The sequence below is a fragment of the Ochotona princeps genome, chromosome 26 (assembly GCF_030435755.1).
Source record: "Ochotona princeps isolate mOchPri1 chromosome 26, mOchPri1.hap1, whole genome shotgun sequence".
Classification (NCBI taxonomy): domain Eukaryota; kingdom Metazoa; phylum Chordata; class Mammalia; order Lagomorpha; family Ochotonidae; genus Ochotona; species Ochotona princeps.
Genome location: NC_080857.1, coordinates 16,895,236 through 16,906,952, shown reverse-complemented (window position 1 = coordinate 16,906,952; position 11,717 = coordinate 16,895,236). Strand labels below are relative to the sequence as shown.

The 11,717-nt window shown below is 55.1% G+C and overlaps 1 protein-coding gene across 1 annotated transcript; it reads right to left on the bottom strand.

Annotated features, from left to right (window-relative positions):
* Window positions 1-3,796: 3,796 nt before the first annotated feature.
* IRF2BPL (interferon regulatory factor 2 binding protein like) lies at window positions 3,797-7,061 on the bottom strand. The gene has a single exon (XM_004584378.3). The coding sequence runs from the start codon at window positions 7,054-7,056 to the stop codon at window positions 4,657-4,659; it is 2,400 nt and encodes a 799-aa protein (XP_004584435.2). The 5' UTR covers window positions 7,057-7,061; the 3' UTR covers window positions 3,797-4,656.
* Window positions 7,062-11,717: the final 4,656 nt, after the last annotated feature.

The following is an 11,717-nucleotide window of genomic DNA, read 5'->3' as shown; positions in this document are numbered from 1 at the left end:
CCCAGCTTCCTCCTGACCCATGGTGGGCATTGGTATACAGCACTCCCCACTCTCTCTTGCCTCTCCTCTAAATTAATATTTCTTCAACAGAAATACACAAAATGCATATTAATAAAGAAAAATAAACATACATGGGCACCTGTGGTTTCCTGGGAAGGGTGCTACTATTTGTTACTAAACTCCAAGGGATTTCTGATCCTAAAACACTGAAAAAACATTTCACTAAATGGGCTGTTCTGAATTTGCAGTCACCTGCATCCTGTGCTCTTAGGGTACCTGCGTCAGGAATCATGTCTCACATCATAACTCTTTATTCTTTGTCACCAGTTCCAGCTTCCTTGATCTGATGAAGTCTAATAGAAAACCAAAGAGGATTTCAGTTTTCTTTACACCAGCCAATCCAGCCTGGATGCACATAACACGCACATGGAACCCTTTGTTTTTTTAAAAAAGAATGACTTATTGCTTTTCATTGAAAAGGCAGATTTATAGAGAGAAGGAAAAGCAGAGAAAAAGATCTTCCATCTGCTGGTTTACTCCCCAAGTGGCTACAATGACTGAGCTGAGACAATTTGAAACCAGGAGCCAGGAGTTTCTTCCAGATCTCCCACATGGGTGCAGGATCCCAAGGACTTGGGACTCCACTGCTTCCCAGGCCGTAAGCAGGGAGCTGGATGGGAAGCAAGGCAATTGGGACACAAATTGGCATCCACATGGAATGCTGGCACTTGGAGGTAGAGGATTAGCCAGTTGAGCCACGGCTTTAGAACCCTGCATTTTAGACTCACTGTAATGAGTAACCTTTGTTGATGGGCCTCCTGTATTGATGCCTTCCAAGGTCAAAGTCAAAACCTGACCCCATTGGCCTATCCTCTCAGAGTTGGGGATTCCAGTCCTCCCTGTCCTACCCCCAGGGAAGGGGGGGGTTGGGGTCTCAGAGGACCTACACAAATGAAGCAACTCAGAAAGCCCAATTGGGATTTAAAAAAAAAATAAAACAAACAACAATAACAAAAACCAAGATTTATTTATTTTTATTGGAAAGGCAGAGCTAAAGAAAGTAAAGGACAGAGAATCTTCCATCCACCAGTTCACTCTCCACATGGCCACAACAGTAGTAGCTGAGTTGTTCCATTGCCAGCAGCCAAGAGCTTCTTCCGGATCACCCATGCGGGGTAAGGGTCTCGAGGACTTGGGCTATCTTACACTGTTTTCCCAGGCCACAAGCATGCAAACTGGATCAAAAGTGGAACAGCCAGGACCCATATGACATGTCAGCACAGCAGGTGGAAGCTTAGCTTGAAACACCACCACCCTGTCAGCTCCTATAATTGAAATTTTAAAATGTTTGGCTGGGGGGTGCAGGGGAACAGGTAAGAAGGAAGACAGATCTGGGGGACATGGAAAGGAATGGCTCCTGGGAGCATGGAGAGGCCTGGCCCTGAATCTTGGAAACCCACAAGACTGCTCTGTTCCCTAGGCTGGGTTGGGGAAAATCCTCCTGGAGGCTTCCAACGTGGAAAGCTTCAGTGAACCGGGAATCCAGCTAAAGATCAAAGCAAAACTGGTTCAAGCAGCCAAACCAGTGGCAGGATGGGTCAGGGCAAAGTGAAAAGGGCAAGTGGTTCCAAAAAACAGGGTGGGGCACCATTTGCATTAAACACCCCCTGGCTATGTTAAATGAGAATTAACCACACCTTTAGAACTCCCTTCCTGTCCCACCTGAACCTGTTCTCTCCTTCCCTCCTCCCCCACAGCATCCCACAAGGCAGTTTTCCTGAAGTGAGACCCAACCAGGAGCCTCATTCTGACAGCTGCTGCCCCTCCTGCTAATAGCAGCCCCCAGCCACTATGTTCTCTGGTCTGAATGGTAGGTTCCCTTTCTTCCCCGTGTGTCCCAGAACCAGGAGTCTTGGAATTCTTCAAGTCCCTGATCACCTCACCCAAGCTAGGAAGAGACAGCTGGCAGCAACCAACGTGCGCCTGCGGGCAGGTAACAGAGCAGACTCTGGGCTGCAATCACCAGACGTTATTCACAGGGGCCCACCCCCAGACAGGTAATGCACATATCTAAGTTCACATGTTCCGGTCAAGGCCACGGCCTCATCCATATCACTCTCCTGTGTTGGCCGCAGTGGTGGTTAAATGAAAGGCACTTGCGGACACTCTGGATTCTCAGGCTTGTTGAGTGTTCCCCCACTTCCAGTCTGTGCACTGGAGGCGGGGGAAGGGAGCCTCTTTCAGGCGAAACAGGCTCAGTTTTTATTAACGAGCTTATGAGAAAAGCTACCCCAGACCTTCCCCATGAAATGTGTGATTGGGAGCCAGGCGAGGATGGGTTTTGGAATTAACTCTTCCGACAGTCTGCTATGCATTATCACCCCCAAGTTAATTACCTCTGGAGGATGAAAATAGGTTTCCTGACTCATAAGCACCAATACACTTGGCAGAGGATGAAAATGCAAGGACACATTTGCAGGAAGCTGACACAAGTATCTATTTATACATGGGGAGATTCTTAAAAGAGGTGAGACAGGCCCCTCTCATGCACAGGGGTGAAGAGGACTGCTGACCTATCGATCCATCAATACTGACACACACACACACAGAGCCCTGCTTCCCACCACTTGAAGGAAGGTGGTAGCAAAGCAGGAACAGAAACTATTAAGGGTGTTATTAGCAGCAAGTCCCAACACCAACCCAACTCTCACACTGATGTTCTGGGCAAACCAGTGATTTTTTCCCCCCCAAACGTGCCTGCACCCATACTCACCTCTCCACCCTCTTTCCTTCTGGGAGTTGGGTGGGGCCACCAAGCTACTTCCCCTACTCCTTCAGCAGGGCCAGGACCGTCTCCCCCCACCCAGGAACGGGGTGTGGCCAGGAGTGGATTTTAGATAGGATTGCCTGGGTTTTGTTTTGCTTCCTCACTCCTGTTTTGGACTCTTCTATTTGCCTCCCAGGAAAGTACAAGGTTCAAAACAGATTTGTTTGCCTTCCACTAGCTCTGCTCTCAGCCCAGGGGGCTCTGACCTGTAATGGAGCATTTGGATCCCTGTCCCCTCCCCAACGGCTTGCTGCCAACAAGTGGATTAGGTGTCTAACTGCCTTTCTTTACCTGGGGGAATGGGTTTCTTTAGTTGTCCTAAGGAACCCTGGCTTCAAGAACTGGGTTTGGGTTTTTCTCCCTCCTCCCCTCCCCACCCCTAGAAAAGCCACTAGGAGCTGCCATGTGGCCTGCCTCCGGGACAGAAACAGACATGTAACATGCATGAGGCAGAGCAGGAAGACGCCAGCACTAGCTGGCTCCATGCCCTGCCTCCCAGTTACACACAGCCCTCCCGGCCCTGTTGCCCTGTTGTAAATATGAGAGGCAAAGCACCCTAACTTTTTTTGTTGTTTTGTTTTTTGGTTTTTTTTCCTAGCTCTTTCCCCTTTACTTGTCAAGGTCCAGCCACCCTGGGCATCAGCAAATACTCAAGGTCCCAAGTCAAGGTACCAAAAACAAAACAAAAACAGAAACAGTCCTGAGGCTGCCAGTTGTAGTTGTCCCCCACTCCGCCATCAGGGATGTGAAGAGTCAACAGAAACTGCTTAGTCAGCAGCTGTCTCCTAGCCCTGGAGGTGAAGGGCAACCAGCCGGTGCCATGGGGGAGGGGCCGGCCTCGGGTGGGTGCCAGCTCCCAAAGGTCCCCAGTGTGCAAGAGTTCGTGTTGGCCAGGAGGGAGGCTGCTTCCTACGTGGGAGCTGAGTGGCCTTAGCCCTAGAAAGACAAACTTGCTCACTCGCAGCAGAATTCATATCAATTGAATTTATTACAAGTTACTAAGCTCCAAGGCACATTACAGTGTTGTGTTAACTACAGAAATGTATAAAGGACAAACAGCAGATTCTCCATGTCTAGCATTTCGCTCTACTGGTTCAAAAGCATCCGTGCATCAATAAAGCAAAAAAACAAAACAAAAAAACAACACGGAGAGGACCCAACACATCCAGGTCAGCAGAAACGAACCAAAACATTGCCCCCTTCACAAACTTGCAATGAAAAACACCCTTGTCCCCTCCCAACGCCCCCCTCACCATTGTTGCAAACAAAACAGGAAAACAAAACAGAAATGAACAAAACGAGGACTTCAACACTTGGGGCTGGTTAGAGAGAAGCTTTTACCGTTTCCTAACATCATATTATTATTATTATTTTTAGGCAGCAACACTGGCCTTGGCAAAAAAAAGTCTTTTTCTTTTGTGTGTTTTTCCTTTCAGAGAGTGCATAACATTTACAAAAATACACAGCAGCAGCAGTCGTTGCTAAGGGCTATTAATTCAGTACCTAGGCAAACATTCTGCCGCCAAATAAACATTAACGAAGGCGAAGGAAATGATCCGATATCATCCCGCTCAACACACCGGTTCATCCTCCAAACCAAGAAGTTACATACCTTTGTTTCAAAATATAGAAACAGACGACGAAAATAACGTCTATACAGGAGACTAACTTTTTGCAGGTGTTATATTCACAATTCTACATCTTGGGTGAGGGGCCAGGAAGGGGTGGGAAGGAGGCAGCGGGTGGGAGAGAGGGGCTCTCTGGCTGGTCGAGGGGCTGGTCTAGGGCAAAGGCTGCGGCTGCGGCGGATCCCCCCCACCCTCCGTGGTTCAAGGGTCTCTCTCCTTTTTCACTTTAACATCCCCTGCTAAGATAGTCGCGATTTCCCCCTGCATGAAAGCCCAAGGTACATTTGACCCAACCAGGGGGCATTTCTCTCCGCTAGGGCAGTACACTTCGCCTGTGGCCCCCTGGGCCTTGATGCTCTCTCTGGAGCAGGGAAAGCAGAATTTGTGGCTGGGGACGGACGGGCACTGAACGAAATGCGTGTCCTCCAAACGTTCGTGGCAAATGGTACAGCACAGGGGTCCACTATTGGCCATAGGGGAGTCCGGAATGTTTTGGGGATGCACTTGGTCCAGGCCTGGGTGGGCGGTCGGCGGCGGAGGCGCCACCTGCAGATTCAGGTCCCCATTGCGTGATGCCAAGCGGCGCTGACCCGGCACTGAGGCCGGGGACACCGGGCTGCTGCTGTTGCGCCTGGCCGATGCAGTGGTAGAATGCACAGAGCTGCCGTCCTTGGGCGAGTGCGCCGTGCCCAGAGTGTCTGCCACCGACATGAGGGCGGCCATGGGGGACGGGCCGTTCTGGGGTGCCGACTCGGGCGGGGTGGTCCGGTTGGAATGGGGTCCCAGGGGTGGCGGTGGTGGCGGAGGAGGTGGTGGTGGCGGCGGCGGCCCCCCTGCCGCGTGTCCCGGAGCCGCAAAGCCCCCAGCAGTCATGGTTAGCTTCAACGCCTCGCTCTGGTTCGCCATCCACTGCTGCCTCTGCTGCTCCTCGCCCAGCTTCAGCGCGCCCTCGGCTGAGTCTGGGGGCTCCGGGGACGCTTTCCTCTTGCGCAGGCTGGAGGCTGTGCTCCGGCCCGAGGGCGCGGCGGGCGGCAGGGCTCCCGTTCCTGGAGGCGCGCTGGGGGCACGGCTGAGGCTCACCAGCGCGGTGGGCAGCATGGGACAGCTGGCGTCCAGGTAGGGCTGGGGCAGCATGTCGGCGCCGGGCACGCCCTCCTTGAAGAAGCGCACGGCCTCGGGCAGCAGGTCCCCCAGAAGGCGCCAGTCCCCGGAGCCGTGCTTCTTCTCGTACTCCAGGTACTTGAAGCCGGAAGAGAGGCCACGACCGAAGTCCTTCATGCAATCCTGGTACATCTGCTTGGCCACCCCGGACGCGCTCGAGTACACGTTGCCCGAGCCCGTGGGGTACTCGATGAACAATTTCAGCTCGTAGTCCATCCCGGGCTTGGAAACGGCGTCGAAGGCGAAGACCCGGCCTAGCAGCGAGTGGTCCTTCTTGAAGCGCACCTCGTAGGGCGTGCAGCCGGCCAGCGTGAGCAGGGTGTCGCGGACCATCTTGGGCTTGTTGGCCCACTCCTCGGCGCGGTTGCGCAGGCTCTCACTCAACTCGGCTAGGGCCTCGGCGTTGCGCTGCTTCTCCTTGAGCTCGCGCTCCTGGTCCGTGCTCGACACCGAGCCGGGCCTCTTGCCACCGGCCCCCACGCCCACCTCGGCCACCGACGACGAGGTTGAAGACGACGCCGTGGCCGACGACGACGATGCTGCCGCTACGCCAGCAGCCGAGCCGGCCAAGCAAGCGGGCCCCCCGGGGGCGCCAGGGGGCGCGGGTGTAGGGGGCCCTCGGCTGCCCAGGCCGTGGGGTGGGGGCGGAGGCAGCACGGTGGCGGGGGCCGGGCCGTTAAGCAGAGTCTGCGGCAGCAGGTTGGGGGGGACGGTGAGCTGGGGACCCCCGCCGCTGCCACCACCACCACCACCAGGGTTGGGGAGCCCCGTCACCAGCCCGCCATGCGTGCCACGCCGAGAAGCCACTGTCGCCGCCGCTGTGGACGAGTTGGGACTCTGGCGGTTCAGCTCCGGGGGACCGTCCTCTGGCGCCGGCTTGGGGAAGCCGTTCGGGCCGCCCAGGCCGTTGGGCATTCGTGCGGCGTGGCCGCTGCTGCCCAGACTCACCGGCGGCGGCGGATACTCGAAGCGGGTGCGCTGTTCCACGGCGGCGGCGGCAGCAGCGGCGGCGGCTGCACTCAGGCCGTAGCGCTCCAAGGCGGACGGGGCGGCCAGCACCGCGGACTTGCTGGACCCATCGACGTGGTTGAGTTGCTGCTGTTGCTGCTGCTGCTGCTGTTGCTGCTGCTGCTGCTGTTGCGCGGCCGCCGCTGCCGCTGCTGCCGCAGCCGCTGCCGCCTCCTTGGCCGACAGGGCCACTGTCTTGACCCCGACGGGCGGCGGCGGCCCGGGGGAGCGGCCGTCCTGGAAGCAGCCGTGCGCCCGCTTGAGCTGGCGCGCCGTCTCAATCACGAACTCGATGCGGTCGGCACCCTCGTAGTTGACGCAACCGCGGCAGACGGGTTCCGAGAAGTCCCAGATCATGGCCCAGGGCATGCGGGGCAGGTCGCACAGGTAGCACGATTGTCTCCGGGACGAGGACACCTGCGCTGCCGACATGATGCCGACCCTTGGGGCAAGGCAGGGCCCCCGCGCCCGGGCTGGCTCCGGCGCGCCTCCTCCTCCGGAACGACGGCTTGGCTGGGGAAGGCAGTCCGGCTGCGGGGAAGGAGGGGGGCGAGAAAGTTCTGCCCCGGGGGCTGGAGCCTGCGCGAGTCTCGGCCGCAGGCGCCGCGCCTCTCGGCGGGGGCTCCACGCCCCGGGCGGAGGACTCGCTCAGCCCGCTCGTCGCCCCCACCTCCTACTGCGGCGGTCTCGACGGGAGAGGGGCTCGGGCGCCGTCTTCCTGGTGTCACGGACCGAGGTGGGAAGCTCCGGGCCGGGGGGGAGGGGGCGAGGGTGCCCCGTGCTGACCGCCTTTGCCTCTTGGCCCCCTCCCCGGAGTGGCTGCAGCTGCGAGGAAGTTCGGCTGGGGCTGCCTCTTCCTCTCCCCTGGGGGCCCCCTTGGGCGCTGCGTCCTCTCCCCCGCTGGGCTCCCTGGGGCGAGGGCTTGAGGGCTGTGCCACCCGCTGCCCAGGTCCAGTCTTGCCGAAGCTGCTGCTTCCCCGGAGGGCCGGGGATGGGGAGTGGCAGCCCAGAGAGAGAGGAGCTGCTCCCCTCCGCAACAGCAGGAGCAGCGTCTGCCGTTCTGCTGCTGGCGGCGGGCTGGCTCTGCACGCCGGAGGGAGCCGCCACGGCCACCACTTCCAGGACGCACGCGAACCCGAGGAGGGGAGCGCACGCACGCAGGCTCCCACCGGCCCCCGGCGGCCGGCGGCTGGCGGCGCTCACGTTGGCTGCAGGGCGCTCGCGCGGCGCCTCGGCCCGGCTCGCATCCCTTCCCGCTCGCTGGCTCGCGCTCGCCCGGAATGTGGGGTTGTGATTGTTACTCTACGTTCCGGAGGCGCGCGTCTCGGCGCTCCTGCTCGGGCTGCGGCTCGCGCTGTCCCCGGCTTGGCCGCGCGGGATGCCGCCCGGGCGGAGCGCTGACGTCACCACCATGCTCTGCACCAGCTCGCCCCCCGCCCCCCGCCCTTTACACTTCCTCTGTCTGTGGAGCCCACTTGTTGCTCGGGCTGGGCGCATGCGCGGCAGGACGCCCAGATTCCAGCCCGCCGGCCCCTCCTCCGCGCCGCCGCCCTCCCCTCCCCCTCGGTGTGGTGTGGTGTGCATGTGTGCGTGTGTGTGTGTGTGCAACAGCTGAGGCCCGGCCAGCTAATGCCGCAAGTCCAGGGCTGGGCGTAGAAATTAAACAGAATGATGACCTTTCCTTTCCCAGCTCGGCTTTCCCAAGTAAAAACACCTTGAAGAACCACAAGCGCGTCGTTTCCCCTCTCCACTCAATCCACACGTCCTGTTTCTGGATTTCTGGTTGTGAATTGAGCGTAATGGCATTACTCACTTCAGTTGCGAGCCGACCCTCCTCCTCCTCCCTCCCCCACCCCACCTAGTTGATTTACGCCCCATCTCGCTCGCCCCTCCCTGCCTCCTGCACTTAGATGTAACATTTAGCACCGCTGAGGCCGAAGCACTTGCTTGCAGAAATTGCCTTTTGGATTGGTTCGTGTGCTCTGGGTCTGGGAACCCGAGCTTCAGTGGTACAGGGAAAGGGCTCCTAGGGTGCGCCACCCCCTTCGCCCCCGTAGAACTCTACAAATGCTAGCTCAAAGTCTAAAGGAAAACACTCAAGTCAAACGGTGTGCACAGCTGCGCCAGAGGGCGGGGCGGGGGAGGTGCCGAGAGACCCAACAGGTGTTTTTCCGGGTTTGTCCTGGGAAGTGGGGGCCTTGCTTAGCAGCGCCGCCGCTGACTGCCTTTTGCAGAGCGCTCCGTGCTAGATTTTCTTTTTTTAAAAAACAAGATCATTGCTCATCGTTAATGCTTACCTCTGGGTAAGGCATCTCAGTAGATTGTTCTTTGTAATTATTGGGGTTGCTGCTGCTTTCCCCCCGTTTTTGGTTATTTTGCATGATACAATTTTGTAGGTATTGGGGTCCTGCTCCCCCTCTTCCTTACCCATTTTCCCCTTTCACCATTTCCCCCACATTATTATAGTAGTGTAGTCCTCTGGTGAGAGTTATAAGTTTAACATTCTGCTACTAAAGAGTATTATTGCATTGTAGGTATAGGCAATGGTAGAAAATCTGGTTTCAAACTGTCAAGGTATATTTAACTTTCACTGGGAGTCCTCTTTTTATCCAGGAGTAGGGATGCATACTGCAAAGTATCTTTACTTCCCGGTATGCTGGTCTCCATTACACAGTTAATCTAAAAGAATATATGTACAGTACTTGTTCTCCTATATATCTATTTGTTTTGCATTTTGCATTAAGGTTGCCTTATAGAAAATATATGGTATTTGTCTTTTGGGATTGGTTTATTTCACTGAACATAACGGTTTCCAGTTGGGACCATTTTGTTGCAAATGATAGAATTTTTTTCTTGTTGATGGTTGTGTAATATTCCCTGGAGTAGATATACCAGTTTCTTAATCCATTTCTCTTTCGATGATCATCTGGGTTGTTCCATGATTTCAGGACTGCTGTTTCTATTTCCAAAAAATTGCAGTAATTCTCCCCCGACCCCCATTCCTTCCCACCCCCAGCCTCGAAGTTTAGAGGAGGTAAGGCACTGTAATGAGAGTTCAGAGTCTAGCCCACCTGGCTGGCATTTGCTGTATCTTGAGCCAGTTACTTACACAACTCGACTTTTTCCAACCATAAAAAAGAAACGGCAGCTCCCAACTTACAGGATTGTGTCAGGTTTTAACTGGTTGCTTATCATGGGAGAGAACTCTAAGGCTGTGGTTCAGGCACTGTGCTACGTGGCTTACTTACTTGTCTGTTAATATGATCTACATTGAGAGTGTGTTAGGGTCTCCTGTCTGTATTATTAGACCCTAATTTTTCTCTACAAGGTAGACTGCATCCGTGACTGTCTTACAGGCACACCAGTGAAGAGGTCAAGTCAATCTGCCTGCACCATTGCAAAGGAAATCAGCATCAGAACTGGAGAGTCAGCTCTCAAAAGCTCAGGCCGTTAGAGGGGCTTTGGAGTGTTCCCAATTTCCTTCAACCCCCTTCTCTGCTTCATGGTTGCAGATACTCTTTGGTCCATGGTATGCAAAGACCCCTTCATTGGCAGCCTGCAGCCTCCCCTTCTCAGCTGTGGCACTGTGAACAGAACTGTGACATAGATATACATACCCCAGACGTGTATGGAGCAGCATCAGACTCACAGAGAGCTGCCCATACTGTATGGTTAGCATTGGGCCTGGCCGTGATAGCTTAGTGGCTGAAATTCTTGCCTTCCATGTGCCAGGATTCCATATGGGTGCCAGTTTATGTTCTGGTTGCTCCATTTCCTATCCACATCCCTGCTTGTGGCCTGGCAAAGTAGTAGAGCATGGCCCAAAGCCTTGGGACCCTGCACCTCCCTGAGACACCCATAGGAGACTCCTGAAAGGAGACCCGGAAGAAACTTCTGACTCCTAGCTTCAGATCAGCTCAGCTTCAGCCGTTGTGGCCACTTGGGGAATGAACCAGTGGTCGGAAGTTCTTTCTCTCTGTATCTCCTTCTCTCTGTAAGCCTGCCATTCCAATAAAAATAAATAAATCTTTTTAAAAATAAATAAAACCATGACTGATTAGCATTGGAAGTTCTTTGTAAACTGAATAAAATGTAAGTACCATTATTCTTATCAGTGCTATGAATTATAGCAAAGTTCAGTTGAAATAACAAGAAATGCATTTATTTTGATATCTGACCTCCAGGGTATATTCCCCTATGGAACACTCCCAGCATTCCAGTCTCCTATTCCCAAGGTGGGAATTTGTAAGGATGGAGAGGAAAGGGGAAAGGAAGAAGCTAGGGGCCCCTCTCTTTCCTCTCCAAGCCACCAGATCTCTGGTCTCCAAAAAACAGGGAGCTCAAGGTGCACTCTCCCAGTGGCAACAAAGGCTCCCTGAGAGCCCTGCCTCACCCTACCCACATCACGCTGTCCCAGAGTTAGTCAAAGCCGTGGCCCACCATCCCTGCCAACCCTGGGACTCCTGAGCTTTGGCTTGACTGTTTGACCCATTTCCTTACATTAATATTTATTCAGCCCTTCCCTTGATGAAACCAGAAACACTGGGGGAAGTGGCAGCCTAGCCACAGCCCTCTAGCCGGGCTGGCTTTGGGAAGCACACACATGTGTCTGTCGTGGCAGATACACACCCTTGCACCCACTTCTGCAGACCTTATACAACCACGTGCATTGAAACAAGGTTCCTTCGGGGGGCTCATGAGCTCGTCATTGGAAACGCAATGCCCTCTGCCAACCTTGCCCCCTGCAAGAATTCCCCACCATGCTTCTCAGCTGCCTATCTCAGATGGACCTGCTTGAGAATCAGAAGAGGCCAGAATACCAATCATTCAGAGTTGGAGCCTACCTCCGCCTACACACACACACACACACACACCACCTCCCTAAACGACCATAACATGAAGGAACTAGAGGGCTGGGGCGACTGGGGTGCTGAGACAGCCCTGGAGAGACTGATGCCTATGTAATCTCCTCCCCCACCCTCAACCCCAGCTTGCCGGCCAAGCTGGCATCCTCAGAGAACCCCCGCTGTAAACTGGAGCAAAAGGTCAGCTTAGCCCTCGGCCTTTCATCGCTCAGCGTTTGGGGTGAGAAG